The sequence below is a fragment of the Leuresthes tenuis genome, unplaced genomic scaffold (genome assembly GCF_036924035.1).
Source record: "Leuresthes tenuis unplaced genomic scaffold, fLeuTen1.0.hap1 SCAF_3, whole genome shotgun sequence".
Lineage (NCBI taxonomy): Eukaryota > Metazoa > Chordata > Actinopteri > Atheriniformes > Atherinopsidae > Leuresthes > Leuresthes tenuis.
This window is the reverse complement of record NW_027325357.1, coordinates 7477369-7502009: the sequence shown is the minus strand read 5'-3', so window position 1 is coordinate 7502009 and position 24641 is coordinate 7477369. Positions and strand designations below refer to the sequence as shown.

Genomic DNA, 24641 nt, shown 5'->3' with positions numbered 1-24641 from the left:
GAATTTCTTGGCAGGGATTCATTCAAATTATAATTCTTATTTATGAAGCCCTTTAAAAAATTAAGATACTCACCATGTACTGCTTCCTGTTAATTAACTTTTTTCCTCTTATTTTCTTTCTTTTTCCTATCCACTTTTTTCTTTACTTCCCACTGAACTTGACACACTAATAGGTTATGAATAATTCTGTTTCAGTTTAGATGGCAATTAGCCACAATGCCAGAGGCCATCCGTTTTTCTCTCTAGTCGAGTGGGGATTTAAGACCCAGCTGAGTAAAGGGGCTCTAACTATCTCAGGACCATAAAATTCTCTTCTTCCCAACCAGCACTAAAACAAGAAACAGTTAACTGAGTAAATCCCCACTCACTGATCATGGGTACTTTCCAAAACAAAGGCATGGGATCGGCAAAAAAACCCAAAAAAAACAATAGACAATTCTCAAGGTCGCAAACGTGATATGGAGGTGATTTTGTGTGTTTTTTATTCTGTTTCTCTCAGATTATCTACTGAAAAATTTCCTTTTTGATAATAATCCGTAAGCCACATCAGGAATGTTAAGGAACGTGTTAAGGAAGTATATTACAGCCACAGCAGAGAATTAGACAAGGGGCACACAATCTCCTCTACTAACTAAATAATGGAAAATCTAACTATGAGATAAATGCAAAATATGTGAGGTAAATGGAATAAAGCAAAGATATGTCAATATTAAAGCAGCAGGAGCTACAAAAAGTAAATTTGTCTAAACATGTGGATCCTGGAGTGCTGAGACAGCACAAACCTCAACCAGTGCTGAGCTCTTGTTTCTACAGTAGATATTATTCCTATCAACTTAAATTCAGTTGGATCGACTTTTTGACACAGATTAACCCACCCTCTGGATTTGGCATCCAGTCCATTTCTGTTAGGTTTATAGTAAAACCAAATCACAAAAAAATCAAATCACCATTGGATTGGTAGACATTGTAGATCAGGATCACCACAAAAATTCAATAAATTTTTCTTAAGTCCAGGGACCTCTCACTACAATATAAATGTGTTCATTAATTCTTGTCATACAGTCACAACAGCAGAAAGGAAAATAGCAGTTTTTTTATGTCAACTTATCATTGTATATTGCTTGGATTTTTTGATGTCTTAATACTTGTGAATGTCTTAAAGGCCAACTATTGATAACTGAAAAAAAAAACCTGAAAAAATGTTAAATGAGGATGACTGAACACCCCACTGCACATGATATTTGAAATTGATTTACTGGTATCATGGGAAGTGGAAAGCTTGTCCTCTGATTACACTGTTCAAAGGTTGTGCTCATTTTACATCTTTCAGTCAGACCACCTGCTCAGTTAAGAGTATAACGCACATTACCTCAAGCAGTAATGATGATGCCCAGTTCTTATATTTTGGTCAGCAGTTAATATAGCTACAAACAATTAAGTTATTTCCAACAATAAACAGTCAACAACACAAAATGTTGCAGTTTCACAGTAAAGTTAATTGCTTTCCTTATTCTGTTCCTTCAGAGATGCAGCTTAAGTTTGATTTGCTGTCAGGTAGATTTATCTGCACCTTCTCCATACATTTTCCTTTATAACGTCCACTTTCATGCAATGGTAGTAGGATGGTGGAAGGCATTAATCTATGAACATTTGACAAATTTAAACATCTATGTGCAAAAGACTGCTGGTTATGGCTTGCACACTTTTATACAAAAAACAGGGATATGTTATCATCTTCTTTTCAATTCTTCAGTTATGAATTATGAACTTCAATTCATACCCAAGGACTGTGACCTTACTCTAGGTAAGCGGACAAATATATCTTCTACGTGTTTTCAGGCGAGACTTTGCAGTTATTGTATTATTATATGCAGACTTGTTTTTTGTTTTTCTGTTAAAATTCTGCATTTCTGCCCAGCAGTGACAGTTTCTCCACCCTCCGTCACCTCACATAAAAATTAAAACCTCACATATTTTGAGTGATCAAGAGCTTTTTCTCCTGCTTGCAGGTCTTCAAAGGTTTTCAATCTTGGTCACACTTTCAAACCTGCTGACTTTAAACAGTACCCCTCCATGCACCCATGTCCCACCCAGGCATATATATATATATATATATATATATATATATATATATATATATATATATATATATATATATATATATGTATGTGTGCGTGTGTGTATGTATACATTCACTGTTCCAAGCAAGCGGCCACTAGAAATATATGTGTTGGCTTAGGTGAATTGATGGTACTCACACATAACCGTGAGAAAAACATTCCCTGAAGCCAGGACAACCTTCTCCCTCGTTGCCCGGTCATAAATGCCCACATGGCATTCATAAGGCCCATTGTCTGAGATCCGTACCTCCGGGAGCCTGTAAAGTAAAAAGATTATTTGGTGAGATGGTATCAATTATTGCACTCTTGCAAAAATAAGTGGAGAAAGAAAACATTATACTTATGAGTTTGCTTATGCAGATGAAATATTCTCACATAGGAAGTATAATCTTGTCTGCATTACAGTGGAAAAATGCCCTGTGAAAACAAACTAAATTTGGGTCATTCATCTTCACACACTGCAGTAGAATCTATTTCTCCTGAATTTCCTTCTTTGAGGAATTGACATTTACTGAACAAATATCCTCCCCACCTCACCCTCTCTTTTCAAACATGTAGGAGAAACTGAGCTGGCCACAAACAAGTCAAAAACATACAAAAAGCTACAAAATGAACAAAATACACTATATATCTTTCAAAATATAACCTCAACTGTCAAACAATGCAACGTTATCATGTTGTTTTTCTAAAGGCATTTTCATTGTAATCATCTCTCAATGCCTTTTCACATAGTAAAATCATGTAGACACCACTGAGATATACTTTCGTCCTAAAGTACAGCAGTGTAAGTTGCACAATAGCCTTTGATGGCAGACACTGTACTACTAAAGAGGACTTTTGCACTGTTCTCTGTCCTCACCTCCTTGTGTTTTAAAGAAACGGATACAAAACTTTTGTTAATCAGTAAGTATATCTTATTGCTTCAGCTCTGCGTGTGAAGATATATTGTATTAGCAAAATTTGTATTTCTGAAAAGGTGTAACAAGTGAAACTAAAAAAGGAATTTTGAATATACTTTTTTAAGTGAAGACAGAACAGCCAACAATTATTCAGTCAGTGACACCAAAGAGACATTTTTTTAAAAGCAACACTTTGAGAGCACACTCTGAATTCCATGTCCAACTCCTATGTCAACAGTGATAATCAAAGGGAGACACAACCAGTCACTTTTAGCTCCTGTGATTTATTCCCAAAAAATAGGAAGGATTGTCCTTGTAGCCTGGCTATTTCAGACGGGGACCTCTGCTGGAACAGAGCTCGGGTGCTCACAGCAGTCATGCTGAAATGGGTTCAGCGGCATGTGTGCATGTGAGTGTGTGTGAGTTTGTCTGAAGGAGTGGAGCTCACTTTTCTGTAGCGCAGTAAAATCTGAACCCCCACCATACATATATCAATGCACTCTCATTCCAGAATATATAGCAGTAAAGTTGGTCCACAGCTCCAAATGTGGCAGTTTCCCTAATAACTTTAAAAATTGTGATATTATCACACTTTCTGGGTTCTAAATTCACCTTATCAACATCTGCTATTTTAAATTGTAATTTGTCTTTTTCTGCCAAATATGTACTGAACTGATTATTTTTCTTTGTATTTACGGTACGTTGTGAATATCAGAAGCCTCTAAACACACACAGTTAATGTGGAATCCATCTGTGTGTCTTCTTTGTATGTGCTCTCTACTAAAGTACAATCATTTATATTTACATAAATTGTTTATACTTGTTACTTGTTCTATCCTAATTACTAATTTTAGGGTCATGATCAGTCTCAGTAACGGACTGCATTATCCACTGTTCAAAGACTGAGCATTTAATAGACTTATCACATTTGAAGATAATTCTGTGACTTTGCATGGCAACACATTGACAACATGATGTTACAAGGTAATTACCTACTAGACTCATCTTTATTTCTTACTTTATCTTGAGTATTCAGTTTGTTGCCCCTTTGTCCTCTAGAAATATACGTTAGTTTCACACATTTGACGGTATCAAATTCCAACACCTTTTGTTTCTAAACAATAACTTTTAAAGTCCTCCTCACATCTTTCTACTGTGTAATTTTTTTAAATGCTTTTTATCACTATGTCCTGGGAGAATGCACTCAAAATTCTTGAATGGCACTTCTAATATTATCTTTCACATTGAATATTCAATAATAATGAGGTTCTTAACCTTGTTAGAATAAACAATGGAATAGGTGCATACTTTTTGCACTGCTGAACCTTTTTTAAATCTACATATAATCTTAGTTGCCATTTTTCCTTAAGAGTCTTTTGAAAAATTAATAATAAATTAATTAGTTTTTAAAACCTAATAAACTCTGGCACTCTGGCACAAAACTTGAACCAAGTCAACTGAGTTTTACCGAAAGTTCCAGTCACAAACAAATGTTGAAAAAAGCTAAGTATATATAAAGGAGGGTAAGCACCTCCAGATATACAGAGGGGTTTTTAACCGGCAGTGCTTCCTTCAGGGATAGGCATAAAACAAGCAGATCTTTTTTTCCTTGCCACAAAGTGAAAATGATGAGAATAGCACAGCGAATCTGACTCTGTGCTTGTGGGTGGGGATGAGGTAATTGCTTTTGTCTTGGTTAATGCTGATGTAGCCCATTTCTTTGTTTTTACAAACAAAGACGTGGCTAACTTATCCACAATCCTGACTGCAGTATTCATGGATTCAAATCAAGGCACAAAAAGAGCAAACCAAGTGCAGCAAAATTAAATCAGAAGTAAGATCATTTGAGGCTTAAAAGTACATCTGGAAAATGGGTGACGGTTTCAATAAGAAATCCCAATTCACAACATTTCCTCGTCCTCTCCAGTTTGACACCAAGGCTCATTTATCACAACTGTGTGGGGGAGAGAGGAAAGGTGGTACTCCTAACATTGAGACTACTGTTAAAAATGAAGACTGGCAGAATTAATTTTTCAGAACGCACTCTAATCTTTGATGTCAAGCATTTCAGAGGTGCCCGTCTATTCTTTTCAGAGAAATGGAACGCGTGACTAAGAGTATCAACAGTCTTTTGCTGCTCATACTTATTCACTACTAATGCTGATGTTTGAAATCTTTATTAGAATGGATTCACCATTTAATTTGAAATTGTGTTCACGTTCATTATACTTGCTATGATTTCCTCGGTAAATCAGCAGTAGCATCCACTGTGCCACACATTTATAAGCATGCAAAATTACTCCAGTAAATGAGAGTTTAAGGAGCATTTAGGCAAACATTTTACCACATTTCCTGTTCATGATTTACTAGAAAATAGCCTAATCCATCCTCCACTCATCATTCTGATCCTTTCCTCTCACTGTGTCATTTTGGCCTCTTTTAATATTGTAACATTTTACATATCCTATTGTTTTCAGGCAATTTCTAAATCAGTTATTTTGTGGAGAAATTATAGAATACAATAACTTGCAAAAAATAAAGCACATTAGAAATGACACACAACAAGGCAGGATGAGTTTTTTCCCCCCACAACCTTGTAAACAAAAAATTTATATCAGCAGACCTTAGATATGGTACACTATATAAAGAAAATGAACAATTCCCATCAAACAAGATTAAACACACTACAAAACCCTTATATGTACACCAAAACAGCCATACAGAGATGGGATCAATACTAATGGGCCCCCACAGAGGTACAGCAAAAACAGCATACCGCAAAGAGAGATCGATTGTCCCCTAGGAGATGCATCTGAAAGCTCTTTCCTGTTATGTAGGCCTTCCTTCAAAACTCCTCCTGCCTGCAAATGCAACAAATGCCACTGCCTAAATGGAGAGTGAAAAAGAGCAGTCTTGACAGAGGAGCTTCTGATAGCTCATCCAGTCAAACTCTGCATCAAATTAACTAGCACATTGTCAGATAGTCTCTCTGGCTTGGAGCATTTTGGTTGGACTGGCGATTGCAAGTCACTCTGCACTCGATGAAAAGCAGAGACAAATTGCCTTGTGAATCAGATACAAGTGATGTGTGTAATCATCCATGTTTCCTTAAGAAATGAGCATGAAACAAAATGACAAGGATAATGCAGTGATTCTGTGAGTGCCAAAGGAAATGTGATTGGCTTTGTGCTCAAAGCTTGCATTATGGTATGTGCTGATGTAGCTCATCTTTCTGTTCTTATCAACAAAGCAGCAATTCTGTTGTTTGCTATAACTACGTTCATGAATTCCAATGCACACAAATGCAGAACAGAAGTGGTGAAAAAGCAAAAAGGATGGAGGTATTAGTGAAAGAAGAAAAAGGACCAACAAAGAAACCACACATAAAAAAAGGCTTTCTGCCGGTTATAGTACCCCAAAGGCCCCATTCATTGCGCATTAAATGGATTATGAATTACTCAGTATTTTGATCTATCACATCTGAAGGATATTTCTTACAATACATGTTCAAATACTTTTCCTTTTCTACAAAAAATAACACTGGTAAGATAATCATTAAATGTCTTTAAACCTGGTTTGGATTAATTTTATTTTATTGGGAAACTGTTTGCTACAATATTTCCCCACTGCATGCTGCTTTTTTCGCCCCTGATTTTTTGACAGAGTAATGTGTGTGTATAAAACCCATATTGCACCTGTGTTTGGATGTCGAAAATGCATTAATGCTTGAAATTTTTGTACCGTAAGCAAGATTTTCAGTACAGTACAATGGGAACTTATGAATTTTCCTCCTAGCCTTTTCCAGATCATGTGAAAAATGTAGAAAAGTTTTCAGGCCAACATGCTCTTGCTAGTTTTTTTTTTTGTTTGTTTTGTCTTTTTAATCTTGCTGACATTGTTTCTGGTTTGTTTGATTATCTAGAGTCCCCTACTCACTACCAAGCTGTTCTCCATCTCCATGGATCACTCAGGACCCAGCCCACTGCCTCTCTGCCCACTTGGACCACTCCCTTAGCCTTGTCTCCAGTTTTCAGTGTTCTTCCAGTGGACTCATCTTCAGAACAAAATTCAAAGTTCTTGCAGCAAATCTCAAAAACTTTCTACAAAACACAATTGAGCATTTTTAAACTTAATGCATTAGCAATTGAAATCTCATGAGTCTGGTAATGTCATAAGAGATCACAAACCTGAGAAGTCATTATCTGTTCTACAGACTCTGACCTTGAAATCAATCTCAACAAAACATCCTAAAGGATATCTGAATTTCCAAAATGCACTTGGAGGATATATGATGGATGAGATGAGGCTTGTGACCTTTAAAGAAATCTTTAAAGCATATTTGACATATAAAGGTCCTGTGACACCTTATCATGTAAATGAAATAAAAAGCAAATGTATGGAATTCAAAGAACGCTACCACTGTTTATTCTGAGGGAAATCCTACTATACAGTGATGCAGCTGTGCCAAACTTTGTATTTAATTTTGATTGATTCGACATTGGTATTGACTATCGCATTTTCAAAGCAATGATAACTATTTTCTTTAAATGACTGTTGCCTCAACTTTTCTCTCCACATGACTCTTCCTTGTTTTCTCTGATAACATCTTATTTAGGTGCAATCTGCAACTTTGCCACTTGATGTCACGAAATCCTACACACTGCTTCTTTACCAATGCGATTTTTAAACTCTCAACAGGAATCTGGTGTGTCTGTTTCTTTTAAGTGTGTAAGACTGGAGTCTTTGTTTAGGAATTAGTTAGTTATTATCTAACATTTTAATGTAACCAATCTACAAAACAGTATAGTTAAACTGTGAAATCCCATTTACCATCTAGGATGTTGACTTAAGTGCATTCATATTACTTTAACTATTTTCACTTTCCCTAAACAGTTGGTTCAGGAGGAGGATGTTCCGTTGATACCAAAAGGGTTTTATGCAGATTTCTTAAGAAACCCCAGCTGGTCAACCCTTCCCGAGCCTGGTTTTGCCAGTGGTTTCTTCCCATTAAAAGGGAGTTGTTTCTCTCCACAGTCACCTCATGCATGCTCAGTTGGTTTCAGCTAGGACATTGTTTTTGAATTAGCTTTTTATGTAGAAAATGGACTAATTTTTAATTCAATTAATTTGATTTGATTGTATTATGATTACAATGAATTGGACTCTAATTGGCTTGAATTGGACTGTATCATTGAGATGACATTTGTTGTGATTTGGCGCTATAAAAATAAACTGAATTGAATTTAATTAAGATTTGATAATGTGTTGAAAGGCTGTTTTGAAACTCTCGGTAAGTATCAACAAAAGCATAAGGAGAAAACAAACAAAAAAACCCTATTGATTAATAAATTAACACGTTACTTACAGGGGAACTCCGGTATTTTTCAACCTAGACCTTATTTCTGGCCTGAAATATGTTTATCTACTCACTGAGTAGATAAAGCCTTATTTAGATATTTAGAGGCTGTATTTTCTATGCCCTGCTCTCTCCCGTTATATGGACACGGATCGCGAGTGATCTAAATATCTTCCAAAGGATGCCGAAACTCGCCAAACTGTTCTCGGTGAGTAGATAAACGTATTTCATGCCAGAAATAAGGTCTAGGTTTAAAAATAAGAGTTCCCCATTAAGCATGAGACTTCAACTGTATGTAGCTGGAAAGAATAAATCCTTAGCATGGTTCAGGAATATTGGTGTTAAGAAACAGGATAAGAAACAGTTTCACCATCCAAATCAGTAAGACTATGCCACTCCACACACACGTATACTTAACCATACATCTTTTAAAAACACCTTTATCGCAGGTTGAACTAAACCCACGTATGTCCTTGATATGGTGCATTCATCTTTTACATTCTGAAAATTTTAAGCATCTTTTAAATGAAAAAGAAAACATCAATTTGAGCTCAGGTCACCTCAGATCCTACAAACTCCCGGCATCACCAGCCACAATCCAAGCTCTGATTTTTTTTTTTTTCATTTTACAAGGACAAATAAGACAAGGCAATCTCTTTTGACGTCGAAATCGACGTCACATCACGAAATATTTAAAAATTGAAAGGTAAACTAAAATATGCTACATTCTTGAAAAAAAATCTTTGTTTATAAAACACAGTATATTGAGATATTTGTCACACTGCTAATGCTTTGAACAGAAGATTCATAATTTTTATGTGACAATGGGACATTATAGTGAGAAGAAATTCAGCTTTATGGATTTCTTAGTAGTTGTGATAATCTGTGATACACCATGAAAGTGGTTCCTTACAAGTATTTCTTGCCAAGAACAGTGCTGTGATTGTTGCGGTGAATCCACATTTGTCTCTGGTTGCCTAACTCCGTCCAAGCATTCTGACACAGATGTGGTTAGCATCCAACTGATCTGCATGTTTTCTGTCACTTCACGATATGTGTGTGTCAATGTGTGGAGGGTTATGTTTATGTCCGCATTCATGTTTTCATGTTTGTGTGTATCTAAGTGAGTACACTTTTCCATAATAATGTTCCTCACTATCCCAAAGGGATAGTAGGATTGTCCAGATAAATCATCTTCAGCTGGGCAACCACACCACACGAAAATAGGGAGATAGAAAGGAAAACTCCAAGCAGCAGCCCACATGAGCTGAATTCATTAATTTAATAAAGAAGCTGAATGAAGATGAGATTAAAAGGAATAATGAAAGTTGGATTATTAGAGAAGAATGAAAAGTGTGAAAGATTCTAGTTTTAATATACTGTAGGTGCAATGTGCGGCCAGCACATCAGTTGTATTGCTGAGCATTCAGATCACGACATCTGCAGTAGGAGAGGAGCCAAAACAGAGTGTGAGCGAAATAAAGACGATGGGTTGCCAGCCATGTTGTTGAGCCCTTGGGTGAAAGAGGGCACTCCCCAGGGTGCACTGAACATGTAATCAAGCCAACAAGTGCCCAATGACTCCACCTACTATTACTAACACTGCTTCTTCCTATCTCTCCCTCTCTTGCTCTCTCCACAACCCATTAATGCTATGCATGAAGTGAATTGTAGAGGCTTCAGAGATGGGTTTGGCACATATTTCTTTCCATGATAATGTGGCAGAGATGGGCAGCACTACCTGGGTTAAGTACACCACTCTGAAATAAGGAGCAGCCTGGCCAGATGTTAGCTAAATCTTTTTACACTGAATTCTTTATCCTGAGATGAGCTGTTGATTAGAGTTTGCTTCTGTCCTGATTTAGTAACGCACTGAGCCCCTAACCCTGTCACTTCAGTATGACCTTGTCTGATGAGCAGCAGATGGATGAGAATGAAGCTGTGTTTTAAAACTGATGAGGATAACCTTGGTGTATTTACTATCGCATCATCCTGAGGATGCTTCAATAAACAGTTAGTTTAACAGGTAGCGTGAGAGTAGTCTTGTTTGAATATTGATTTGAGGCTTACCGGACAGTTGATTGGTACACAAGGTCTTCACGTCTGCGGTAGTCCTCCATATGAGAGTAATTTGTGTTAAACATTGCATCATAGGTGAAGATTTTCTGCTTGATGGTACCCCCATCTGTGACCTGTAAAGAAAAGGGAAGGCATTATTAAGACAATTACTCTCATGATGGACGGGGCAGGCCCTACCTTTCTGCCCCTTGAGCTACACCTATCATTTAATGTCCCATGGCTTGGAGTGTAAATTGCACTTCTACCTGCAATTACCTTATTGATTCATGATAAACCCATTCCCAATAAAGACTAAAGTCCAGGATTTAAACCCTGCTGACATGATAGCATCACAGAGACAGTCTCTCAGGTTCCTGTGAGTCTGTGTTCACGCACATGGTTAAATCTTAATGAGGACTGACACAGTGCAGTGTTCTTTATGTGCCAAGCAGACTGCTCTTTGCCGATGTAATGGCATGTGACGCGATACTACAAAGGTAATGGGATAGGATATTCAAAACACTGGTCTCATGAAATTTTTTTTTCTTCTTCACGGCATGGTATATGACTGAGTAGTTCTTTCCTTTCTAATATTCACAGGAGTATCTGTCACTTAACATTTGAATGACTGTGATTTCTCCTCTCTTCAGAAGCCACCAACATCCATAAAGGGAAATGGGTAACAGGATTTTAATGGAGCCACTAATGCTGCTTTGAAGATTAAAATTGTTGGGGTATCCTTCCTTCATTTGCCAGTGATGTTGTCGTTTTGATCCCATCCAATCCCTTCAGCAGGTAAATAATGTCAAACTATATCAGGATTAGTTCATATAGTGTATAATGTGCACAGTACCACATGAAGAGACAATAGCTAAAATGTATTTATGTGAGCAAGTGATTGTTCCCTGACAATATAGAGTAACTCATAACCTCTTGCCTCAGGCTTAGTTTGCTAAGTGGTACTGCAAAGGTAGTTGACAATGCTAAAACAGCAGCAGGTGTGTGGAAATTAATTGCATTTGACACTTGTAACATATAAGCTCCTACTGATTTAATGTCAACTTTGTAATTTATAGTTTGAGAATTTTGATTCATTTTAAATATCTAAGATATGTTTAGCTAATCTGTAGTGGTTTGAAGTATTGCACCCGTGTAAATAATTTTGTTGTTGTTACGCCATTTGGTTAAGAAAATATATGGCACCCTGAGCTGAGTGTAATCATTTGTTATTGTTGGATCTGTACACTGGGTGTAAACTACTAACCATGTTGTGACTTCTCTTTTTTTAGCAACAGATGAGGAGAAGCAACGAGTAAAAATGAGCATCAAAAAGCAAAGCTGTGTTTGAAAATTCTTCTTCCCAACCACCTAAACCCTTGCCAGCTCTGTATTTCCAGCAATACATGTTTAGCCAGCTGACAAAGGACAGTGAATGACAAAATATGTGAAAGACAGCAACTTTATTGGGGATAAAGTGATTTGGGTCTAATTAACACATTTGACTGCATTTTTAAAATTCCAGTTTTGATTAGGCTAAAACAATAATAATAATTACTATTATTCAGGTGTTATGTAAATGTTCTTACTAATTGTATAGGTATCCTAAAGCACCGAGGTGTTCAGTCTTGAGGGCAAAATGCTGGGTTGCACATTTGAAGCCTAGAGTAGTATTTAGCCTGCTCACTACATAATCGTCATGGTTGATATGGTATAACAGCTTCATGTGGGTGAGCTATAAAAGCAAAAACATATATCTTTTTAGAGCCTGGCAGTTACATGTTTAGACATTAAAGCACATAAGCAACTACAAACCAACCTTTATAAAGCCAGTTCCTCTGAGAACTGGAGTTCAACTGCATGACTTCTGTTTGAGCTGTATCTCTAAGTTGACATTATTATGACAGTTGAAAGTCTATTGGTGGTTGAAAAAGAAGGTAAGGAGTTTCTTTATTGGACCAACATCTTGAATGTACTTGTACTTTATGTAAGCTCGAGTAAAACAAAATTAGGTGACACAGTATCAAGTGTTAATGATAAATCAAACTTTTTCTTATGTTAGAAATAGAACTGATCAGCAATAACCTTACTGAGCAACGATGGAAAAGATATTGCTAAAAACAAAAATCTCATTACCACCGTCCAATAGAAAAAGATTGTTAGTGTATCATGTGGAAGTGCAACAGAAAAAAATAAAGTAAAAGAAAGTGGCACTGGAAATGATGCACAAACTTGTGATCTAAATTGTATGCTATATTGTTACTTTTCTAAATGTATTAATATTCTTAAAATTATTCTTAAAATACTTTAGTAGTTTAGTTATTATTTAAGGCTGCATGTTACATTAATGCAATCTATTCAACTTTTGGTCTTTGGCAAAAGGGGAAACATATCACTGTGCTCATCTACACGGACGCAGCTACTTAAAAAAATGTTTTTGAAAATAGTCCACTTTTCTAATAAAACATGCATGTGAACTACACTGCACATAAATTGATGCAAATATGATCTGCAAATATGATCTTCCCTGAAGCACTGAACTGAGTTGGACACATTTTCTATTTCTTTCCATTTTCACAGTCAGTCTAATTCAACAAGCATTACAATTGCATCTGTCATACCCCTGAAAAACCTGGTGGATGATGCAGGTGTCAGATTTCTGGATTTCTGGAATCCCCAAAGGCCAGAAAGAATATTTTGGCCTCAGAAAAATCTGCTCCATTGGAGACTCTCTTTATCTAGTTCTCTTTAACGATTTCACCTCTTAATGAAGAGTGCCCTGAAAATCCTTGTGTAATAAATCTGAGAGAATCTGCACATCAGTGGATATCTCCACAAGGGGACCTGGGTTCAGTATAAAGAACTGACTATGAAAGGAATAGAACAGTAAAAAGGGAGAGAGTGGGTGGGGAGAAAAAAGAGACCCAAACTGTGCCAAAATGGCTTTACAAGAGGGAGATGAATACTCTTTGATTGCAGAAAGCACCGTTGGGGAAGCAAAGCTTTGCTACAACTGCTTTGTCGAATCCAGGCCATGCAATGCACATTAGGCACATAGGCACCAAACCTCCCCAACACTCTGCCATCTGGAGATATGAAAAGACAAGCATGGATGGTAGAGAGTTAGCTACTCCTATCCTGTCTACAATGTGGCAGATAGTGGATATTAAGTGAGGGGATAGCCAGCAGGTGAAAGTAGAGACCATGACAGGTAGTTGACAACAGGGTCAAAACAGGGTACCATGTTTCTCTTGAGATGTGATAGTGCAAGGATCTCTCTAAGAGTGTGTCCTGTATCCTTCTGGCAATCCAGCTGAACTGGCCTTCTAATGATGCCTCCTATTATTGGGGTCAGATTAGGACTTGGTCCCAGGGGTTAACCAGAGCCCTGTTCCCTCTGCCTGTCTGGGCTGGACCTATTTATAGGTTACAGCTGCATCATCAGCTGCTGGAGGAAATTCAGCTTACACCAAGGCCAACTATGAGAGATTCAACTTGAATCCTGCTCAATGATTTCAGGCAACAGCAGGAGAATCACAAAACCAAGTTTTTTATAGCATCTTCTAACTGGTTAATAGGACAGACTGAATGGTCTGTGTATAATTTAGTCTCTGTGTGTGGAGATATAGATGTTCTGGATAAATTTGACATCATACAAAAAAAACAGGTAATTACAAGTAATAACTGTATGACCTTCTCATGGCGTCACATAAGTAGATAATAAAGCGTATTACTTAAATTTGATAAGCATTTCTTTGTGAAAAAAGTCTTCCAATACAATTGGACAGCAGCATGACTCCAAAATAATGTCTTAATAAGATTTATTCCCATTCAAGTCCCTCATTTAAAGACTTAGCCAGCGAGCAACAAAAGAGATGATCAGAGCATTGTCAAGAGCCAGTTCGGCACGTTCCTTCAGATCCATGCTAATTTTCTTAATGTTATTATCTCCCAAAGAGTCTTTTCGAAACATGGATCTGAGCTTTGGTGGAAACTTCTGCACATGTAAAATATGTTTCATGGTTGTATGTAAGAAAAAAACCAAAACAAATTAAAACCTTCTCTCCCAGAGTAAGTCCTTGCTTTTTATCATTTAAGAAAACAATTTACTTTTGCATTGAATATATTTTACTTGAATTTATCTAAACTACTGAAAAGGTTGTCCAAACCCAGATGCAGAGGGTGTGTAGGGAATAAAATCTTTGCTTTATGTGCACACATGGAATCAAACAATAAGCAAAGAAAACAGCTAAAAATTAGAAACATAAACTCAAAGACGTGAGAAATTTGGTGGAAAGCACATGGCCTTTCCATTTTATGTTATCACTGTGCCTTTGAGATAATGTCACAAAAAGGAGGACAATAGCACTGCACACTGAGAAGTATATAGTGTGTGTATTAAGGTACAACAATAATGCACCATCCCCCTGCGAGGTAACAGATGCAATTCGATGTTATTGTTTTTATTGAGTACAAAGCATGATGTACTATGGCAGTACACAAGAAAGTGTTGAGCCTAAAGAAAGTGTAATAAACCAACCAATTTACTATGCAATGGAATAAAAGAGCATCATGTATTAACTTTATTAGTCTGCGGTACTTAGAGCTGCCAAAAGTAAATAAGGGGAAAGCTGAGGTGTTGATATGGTATGCGTGCTGACTGAGGTGGTCTGTAAATGATGGCTACATTTGTAAGAATTGATATAGTTCTATCTATCCACTATCCTTATCCTGTAAGCAGATCCGGCATACAGCAGCAGTGGTCCTGGTCCTTCACCTGTGAGTTTACAGATCTGCTTTCTGTGCTCCCCTACTGGCTGCTGAGTGACAGAGGATGTGGTTAAAGAGATTTCATGCTTCAAATGACAGCTTCCTCTCCCCCCTCTGTCTGTCACATCTCTCTGTGGGGAAGCACAACTAATTCAGGCCAGGCGATAACTGATGATACAAACGTATACACTACCTTTGATGCTCAGAGGGTCTGATCATCCAGTGCCACACAAATTTAAACACTTGCTGATTTTGCTGTAAAAGAGATTCTTGAATAAGAAAAAATGGTTCAAAAGTTGTAACAAGAATTCTACAGGCTTTAGCATGTTCAGTGTATTGTTTGAAGACTGAGAGAGATACTTGTCAACAGTAATGGCAATGCCATCATAACCTATTTTGTTCTGTCTTCCTTTCAACTTCAATTATAACAAACATTTATTATAGAAAATGGATATTCTAGAGGCCCCTATATTACCATATAAGCAAAAATTTAACTTGATATATTTAGAGTATTTGTCAGTATCTTCTAAAACAATCCTTACAAATCAGGAGGTTTTCAGAGTAATATGTCCTCAGTTTTTGCCATTGCCTGAGTGCACACACACAGCAAAGAAAAGCTGGACGATTATAGTAAATAGTTTCTCTGGCCTTTTATCAGCATCACTCTGCTGTCAAGCATTTTGATTCCAACATTACGGAGTGCAGGTTATGATTGGCTGCTGCAGGAACCGCCAGATTACATACACAGATTAGGGCTGAACCTCATGAAAACTGTGAACAGGAACAACAGGAATAGATCAGCTGCACTCGGCTGCACCCAGGAGGTAGCAGGTTGAGGGTCAGCCACGGCCAGGGTAAAATTCAGGCAAATAAGTGTTATGCAAGCATGTCATCTAAAACCATCTGAAACAATGCTATACAGAGATGGTGATTATAGCTGTCATTTGGTGGATGGCAGCTTCCCTTGGGCTGACAGAGGAGGTGATGAGGTCAAACTAGGTCAGACTTCTTGGGGCCTGCTGATCTGCAGCATATCAGTTATCATATAGCTAATGAATAAAGCTATTTCAGTACACTATATATTTCAGAACACTATATATATATATATAGTGAGAAAGAGAAAGAGAAGAAAATATTGAGCTTGTAAAATGGAACTGATGAGAGAAAAACAGAAGTGTGGTCTAGCTATTAAACATAAAGTTTTATGGTTTAACCATAGAAAATAGTTGAAAAAAGACCATTTTCTTTGAAAAAAGCTTGTTTGCAATAACCCCTAAATTCATAAATACAGTTAGAAAGAGCGTTTAGTCTATCATGTCTCTTCACCACATACCAAAATATCTCATAAAAAGCACACACTATCACATGCTATCAGATTGTAGAAAATCTGATATAAAACCTATAATTAAATAAAGTATCTAATTGCATAACATAAGGGATTGCATAACTTCAGCAGTTAGTGGAATATTATGTAATATTGTGTATCAAAGAAAACAACAGGTAATGAGATATGACATTACAATATAACATCATTGTCCTTAATCTTTTGGCTCAATATTCATTAAGTAATAAATGTTTGACATTCTGACAATGTCTTTATCAAACACCTGATGAGTTTTAAGTTCTAAATTCTTAAATAGAAGGCTAGAGGATTTCTTTTTGGAAGGCATTTAAACTCTCATCTTCAGTTCTGACTGGTGAGGAGTTAAGGCTTAAAAGATATTCACACTTTGATAGTTGTTGAGGTCACATGAGCATCATTGACCCATGTCCCTTTCGTCTGCAAGTGGTTTACCTGACTGACCAACATGTGAAATATTTGGATCACAAGATTGAAGGTTGAAATTATTGTAAAACTGACAGATGAAAAGAGTCAAGGCCTTGGAGAAAGTTTTACATTTCCTCCATACTTTCTCCATAACCTCACTTCCCCACAAATGGATATTCTGATTCTACTTTCCTTAATTGAGCGAGGGAAACCGTGTGTGCAGCATAACAAGTTGTGTGCCCACTAGGGCCTGAGAGTATTTGTGTGTCCACCATGACAAATCTGCTAATTAACTTTCTATTGGCAATATTTCTGTGGTGCCAGCATGTAATTTCAGCACATTAAGTCTCCCCACGTAATATGAAGTTAAAGAGGCCAAGTTGGAGGAAAAGGTTTGAAAAATTGGTTACAGGGGTTAAAATGACCAATGCTTATTCAAGACAGCATGCTGTAGTCATGTGAGTAAGTGCATGTAAAATATCAGCGGCCTGAAAGCAGTTGTCTTTGTTGATTGGAATCATTTATCTCATAACCAAGAAAATGGAAGAGGAGGACTGTTTTGATGCATTTTTTCTATAAAGGGTTTATTTTAGCACAAATAGAGATATTTTCTAAAACCTAATCCTAATCATCTTTTATACCCCAGTCTCATCAATGAGGAGATTGTGTTCTGTATCCTGTCATGTCTCAATCACACTTATCATCTCCCAATGCAGACTTTGCTTCTGCTTCATACTAATGTGATATCTGCAGATGAGCTCATGTATTGTTTATGTAAAGGCTTTATTTACAAAAAGCATTTATCTGTTCTGTCTTTTAGCTTGTCGTAATCACAAATTCAAATGTGAAAATAAAGTAGTAAACTGGCCACTTAAGGGGATTTTCAGGTTTATTTGAAGTGAAGCACCCATGAGTAGTCAGGGCAAACCTCAAAAATGTTATATCAGTTCAATCAAATGTTATAGTGATTATCAGATCACTTTGCAGCTCTTTTGTGTTTGCAGACTTTTTAGTTATTTTCCTTTTGCCATCATTTTCTCAACCGAAGAACAACCATGTCGTTCCCATCATTGCCGGCATGGTAATTGTTCCATCAGACTGCGCTCCACCAGAAAACTATCTAATAGCTCGTTTGCTCATGCATGCTAACACTACCAACAACGTTGTGCAAAAAACCTTCACATGTTGTGGGAAAAATGCATTTTAAAAATGATGGTCATGTGGGTGATAGTCACATTGCAAAAATAAATGGCATTTTAGCTTTAACCATTACCTTTTTGTGACCATAAGAAATATCTTTATTCCGTAAATCTAACCAGGAAGCAGGAGTTATGGTTGTGTTGTAAAAATAATGTTTTTAGTCTTAGCTGTGGTCGTTTTGTACTCCTGACTGAGTAAATATTATGTCTCAAACCAGAGGAATTTGGAGTCTGACATAATCACTAACAGGATATGTTCAGTCAAAATCTTTGGCATAAGTCATGCATAGTAAAATATCCTTTATACATGTTTGCTTAAACACTTATGTAGTAAGTGAGTGATATAATTAAGAGTTCTTAAGACTTTTATAGTTGTTTTTAATAGTCATATTCACTCGGTTTACCACAGTTTTCTATAATTAGGAATAATTCTCTTTTTTTTTTTATAATTCAGTTAAAACTCAATACATTTCCCTTACTCTACCCCACTATAGCTAATGATCCAATGATATGAAAACAAGACCTCTGTGATCTCCAGGCTCCATCTGATCTTCAGACCTCTGCAGATATATATCACCCACCGCTTCATCCCTGTTACAGCATGTGCACGTTGCTTGATCTGTAAATGACATAATTCCAAGAAGAGAGGATGGCTACACTGATAATGTATCGTGTCAAAGTCCATCTTTTAATCTTGAAATGCTGAATGCATGAAGCATGTAATTCAGTTGTTCCATATGCGAGTTATGGAAGTATGTATGTGTGTGGCTAGGGGAGGTAGTGTAAAAAAGAGGAACGCACAGAGTGAAACTGCCCAGTCTTACTCATTGACACTGACGTGCAGCTGTGCATCACATAATAATTGCTGAGTGGAACTTCTCATGGCTCATCAGTTAGTCCGACAGTAGTGTGCAGCTGATGACTGCGAGTGTGTGACTTTTCTGACCACACTCCTACAGGTTTTTTTCTGTGGTCAGTAACTGGTCAACAAGCTCATTAAAAGATTGCTACCATGCCATTTTGCCATGCTGTGACTGATAATAATTTTTTTAAGAATAATGTTTATCCTTATTAATTCAAACTATATAGCAATCATGCCATTTTTTGCTTGATATCACAGATATATTTTCACTTACAAGAACATACAAGTTGGAAGACAGATTGTCACGGGCTGATCGCCACTTTGGACATATCTAGTCCATACCTAGGACATATGTTTCCAACAGTTTTCTTCTTCCCTTTCTAATTATTTATTTATCTATTTTGTATTTTATCATCCAGATTACTGTAGCCACCATCTGCATTTGCTGGTTGATGGATATATGGGGAGAGTTGTTCAACACATAAATCATAAAACAGGTTGTGAGCACACAAATGAATGCTGAATTTGGCAGAAGGCTAAAATAGACAAAAGGTTTTAGTTTTTTGAGAAAATTTCAGGAGAGGTTTTATTATGATGAAGCATTTTCTGCCTTGATTCTGCGAGGGAATTTATCACTAGAACAGTCCTTTGACAGAAATTGGTTGAAAGCAGAATTTACATTGGGATTACTGTGTAGTGCAAAGGTTAGAGCAAGATCCCACAAAATGATCTATTTCAATTACAAAAACTGTGAATTTCACACAGTTAATGTCAGTACCAGAGTTTAAGTACTCTTTATTTATTTATGCATTTAGATGATGAAGTGCTAGACATGTTATGGGGATTACAGTATGTTATCTGAAACAAATGGTTCGATGGTATGTCTCATGCATGTCCACAGTGTATTTATTTGAGTTGGGATAAAAGATTAATTCACCCATAGAATGTACAGCATCGGGCTCATTTCATGCTTTAATAAAAAATTCTAATCCTCAATGTGGCATAGGCCCTTTTTCCATTTTTAATAGGACATGCTTGAGTTAAATTCATGAGGCAGACACTGGCTCATATTATTTACTCTGAATGCTTCTTTCCAGGGTGACTTTGTCTCCTCTTTTAACTGAATAAAGTAGAAAAGAACAAAACATTTAATTCAGTATTAAACGCCCTGTTTCCTTATTTTCTCTTCACTACTAATCTCATGTTCCACTCCTTTATCTTCTTGCATTGATGTGTCTAAAGCACAGACAGGATTTCACTATAGTGAGATACTGAGACTCTTAATTTCTATCCTTACTTAAACATCACACTTTGGGGCCATGATTGTACCACAAAGATTAGGCACTAAAAGCACGGCTAATATTGTTGCATAAAATTAAAACATCAACTAACTTTATCTGTTTAATATTGTATATTTTTAAAATTCAATCCCTCTAATTGGAGAAGAGATCAAAAACACAGAAACTCAACACTAGCGAGATACTAGGGCCAGATTAATAAACAAAGCCTACACACATAAATAATGTGTACACCCTTCCTACACATAAACTGGCATTCATAAAGGAAGAATAAGAGAGGTGACGATATGCAAACCTCACAGATTCCTCTGACCACGCATGTTTTAGAGCAATTTAGGTCTCGTATGGTGAAGAGAAAGTGAGGGAGAGAAGGGGCAGTATGATGGGTATGTTTTTCTGATTTTGTTCCTCATTGTTTTTTTCCTTCCTAATAAAAAATACTTCAATTGTGAGTGCTATATATATCTGTAGCCTTGTAGTAACATCCATGAATAAGAATGACTGCTCTGATGATGTTGGAAGAATTTGTTCATGCGACTTTTAGATGAGAAGAAATGTCTAGATATTGTTTTGATATACTGGCACAATCTGATAGTTGCCTAATGTACCACTTTAGGCTTCCAAATGCTTTTTCATAAATCAGCCAACATACCATGTGCCATCTGTACAGCTGAGTCTCTCTACTGATCTTCTCCACACATGGCTGTATGACCCAACACACAAACTATGTGTTCATCTGTTGCAGATAAAGCAAGAGTTGCCGGTCCTCATACTTTAAGCCCTGATGCTGAACTGGATGAACTGTCATGCTTTTTTGGCTGCTTGTCATACAGTTCATTCTTTTTCTACCTCTTTTGCTCTGAAGAATTGACAAATCTTATAAACCAATATTTCATTCGCAACAGAACATAGAAAAAATTAAAAATTTTGAAAGGCAGACATTTTATAATTTTATGAAAATATGTTATCTTGAATTTGTTGGCAGCGACAAAAGGCAGTGTCTTTCAGAAGCAAAGACGGGCAGAAATTTAGCAATCTGGAAAAAACTATGACAAATTGTGAAGCAATTTCAGAAAAAATATTTCTCAAATTGTTTATGTTTATGCATTTACCAGACACTTTTATACAAAGCGACTTGCAAATGAAGCTATAACAAGCTATATAAAAAGCTAACAATAAACTACATAGAAGGAAACCACTAGTCAGATTCTGTCAGAGATGACAGAGTAGAGATAGGGTGCAGGCATAGAGGGAAGTGCAGAAAGATAAAGTGCAGAGATAGAGGGGGTAGGGAAGTACAAGGTAAGTGCTAGGATAGGAGGTGCTCTCTGAAGAGCTGGGTTTTCAAGAGTTTCTTGAAGATAGACAGGGACGCCGCTGTTCTGGTAGTGCTCAGTAGGTCATTCCACCATCGTGGGACGACACATGAAAAGATTGTCTTAGGCGTGGTGTAGGCACTGCTAGACGACCATCATGTGATGACCGGAGGGACCGAGTTGTGACATAAGCCTTTGCAAGAGCATTCAAGTAGATGGGAGCCGTTCCATTAAGCACTTTGTAGCTAACATCAGTGACTTGAATTTGATGCGGGTGGCTAAGGGCAGCCAGTGGAGTTCAATGAACAGAGGTGTGTTCTTTTAGGCTGATCGAAGACCGGATGCACCACCACATTCTGGACTGTCTGCAGAAGTTTCACAGCACAGGCTGGGAGACCAGTTAGGAGAGCGTTGCAGTAGTCAAGGCGGGAGATGACCATGGCCTGCACCAGGAGCTGGGTGGCATGTTGGGTTAGGTATGGTCTGATCTTTCTTATGTTCAGAAATGCGATGCGGCATGAACGAGCAACAGAGATAACGTGATGTTTAAAGGTTAGTTGGTCAATTAAAACCGATAACATTTAGAATATTGCATCATCTAGAGTATATGATATCATCAAAATATATAGCATCTAGAGAGACCTCTGTGAATAATGGACTCGGTCAAAAATCAGCATTGAGTGCTTGTGATCTTTTAACCCTCAGGCGGCACTAACAATTATGGCATGGATTAACTGCATGGGCTCAGGAACACTTCTGTAAATCATTGTCTGTGGACACAGTTCACTGTGCCATTCACAAATGCAGGTTAAAGCTCATTATGATCATTAAAATATAAGCTATATTCAGCATGATCGAATCAAAATTACATGATGGAAGCTACATTTTTCTGACTAAAGAGAAGAGGGCCTATCTGACTCGGTAATAGTGCTCAATTCAAAATACTGTAGGCCTGTCTACACTGAAGAATTTTTTTTTTTTTTTTGGGGGGGGGGGGGGGCTGAAGAAGTTACAGTTAAGTAGTAATGTCATCAAAATACATCTTGTTACCCAATGCCACTAAAAAACACTTTTATTTCTCAAGGTTTAATATGATACAGCTGTGATAAAAATGCTTTATAAGAAGTGGTAAAAGTGTCTTGCTATGCAAAAACAAAACATTCAGTGGAGGAGAGTAAATCCAATCTCAGCGTCACCTCAATGTAAACAGAAGGTCAAATGGAAGAGTAAAACAGGAAATAATACATAATATGTCTATTAGCAGGGACACCATGCACTCACAGCAGAAGCCAATTATTTGCTTAAGTGGTATAAATGAATCTGTGCTACGTCAATATATAACCACCAACACATACAAACTTGCACACACACAATAGTCTGAGATGAAGCTCCCTCAAGACATTTGAATTATTGCTCATAAGAATAATATTAACAGTAATAATTATAATATAAAATCATGGCCCTGTGGGAAAATTGACAACAGCACTGTTGACATGAAAGGGTTTCCAAAGGGATAACAGTTCATTTTCCGGTGCAGTACATTGGTTCCGCATTTCCCTGGTGAGGTGTCAAACAGCACAAATGCTTCAAGGGTGAGAAATCTGACCTTCTTGAAAAAAGGAAAAAAAAAACAAAAAAAACAAACAAGCCTCTTGCCTGGCTCATGGATGATTCAGTACGATAGTCTGAGGGAGACTATCTTACGCAGGAACACTTAACAAGGTTAATTCTGAAGCAAATGTCAGAATGTCCCATCATCACAAACTGTATAAATGATCTCTTATTATGAGCATATAAACTAAAAAGTGGTCTCATTCCCCTCTTTATCTCAACAGAAAGGGTTTAGAGGAACATAAAGATAATTTTGTGTTGAATTTCTTTCTATGAATCCATCCAAAGGAATGGAGCTGAGCATATCACTTGACTTGATATGAGAAAGCAAGCAACCAAGAAAGACGGGGCTCAAGCAAAGGAAAAAAATATTATTATATTTTTTAAATATACTGCCAGAGGATGATGACTAACACAATGCACATGTAGTATTTAATGAACAAGAATCAGGTGAGTGACAGTGGCAAAAAGCAAATTCAACTTCTCTTTAAAATAGAACAAGCATACAGAACGTAGAGAGGCCAACCAAGCAAAAAAGAAAAAAAAAAAACAAGTAAACTAATATGAGCCAAACTAAATCAGAAGATCTGAAAAATGCATGTCTTTGCCTTGCATCGTTACCGCTGATACTGGTGAAAGGGACACCTCTCACTGTGGGGCACATGCAGTGAGAGGTGTCTGGACAGAGCTACTAATCAGACATGACTTGAGAGACTAGCCGTTCATTTGATCTCTGTCCTTTTCCTCCTGGGCACATTCTTCTTGCAATGAACCAGCAGCTGCGCTAATGACAAGGACAAGATACATCTCAGCCCAGCAGCACTGCACAAACCCCTTTGTGAGGTAGAGCTTCCCTCACAAGATCACTCCCATCAAGTGTTTGCAGTGGTTGCCCTACTAAAATCTGTGTTCCAAGCAAGTGCATTTGTAAGCACAGTTCATCAGAGGGGGAACTGGTCTTTAGGGTGACCAAAGACAATGGTTTCCAATTAGAGCACAAACACTTAGGGGGAAAAAAGAAAAATGAGTGAGCATGTCAAGGCATGAATGTTTTCTTACTTGTAGCAATGGAATAAGAAACCACAGCAAAACCAGACAAAAGGGGGAAAGATGCCACTGAGACCTTGTTATCATCTAGGGAGTGAAGCAGTATAAAGCATGTTTTATGGAGGTTTTGGTCATCTGGTAAGGCCTAGGGATTTTACAGTGGCGTGATGAAGCGACACTGGCTAATGAAGCAGCAGACAACAACAACAAGACAAAAAGGGGGCTGTGTGCAGCAGAGAAGAATCTGTCTCTTCTTCCTTTCCCTCTCCCCCTTCCACAAATCTCCTCTCATTAGTTTGTTTCCTTGTGTTCCACACATTGCTTCAAGTCTGCTCCAAGC

General features: G+C 37.3%; 1 protein-coding gene across 2 annotated transcripts in view; it reads right to left on the bottom strand.

Annotated features, from left to right (window-relative positions):
* Positions 1-24641, bottom strand: part of igsf21a (immunoglobin superfamily, member 21a) — a 148900-nt gene that overhangs the window by 57239 nt on the left and 67020 nt on the right. For both annotated transcript variants that reach the window (XM_072381606.1, XM_072381605.1), the window contains 2 exons: positions 10446-10567; positions 2259-2377 (listed from right to left, as the gene is read on the bottom strand). In XM_072381606.1, the coding sequence (XP_072237707.1) occupies positions 2259-2377; positions 10446-10567 (241 nt within the window). The remainder of the gene's footprint in view (positions 1-2258; positions 2378-10445; positions 10568-24641) is intronic.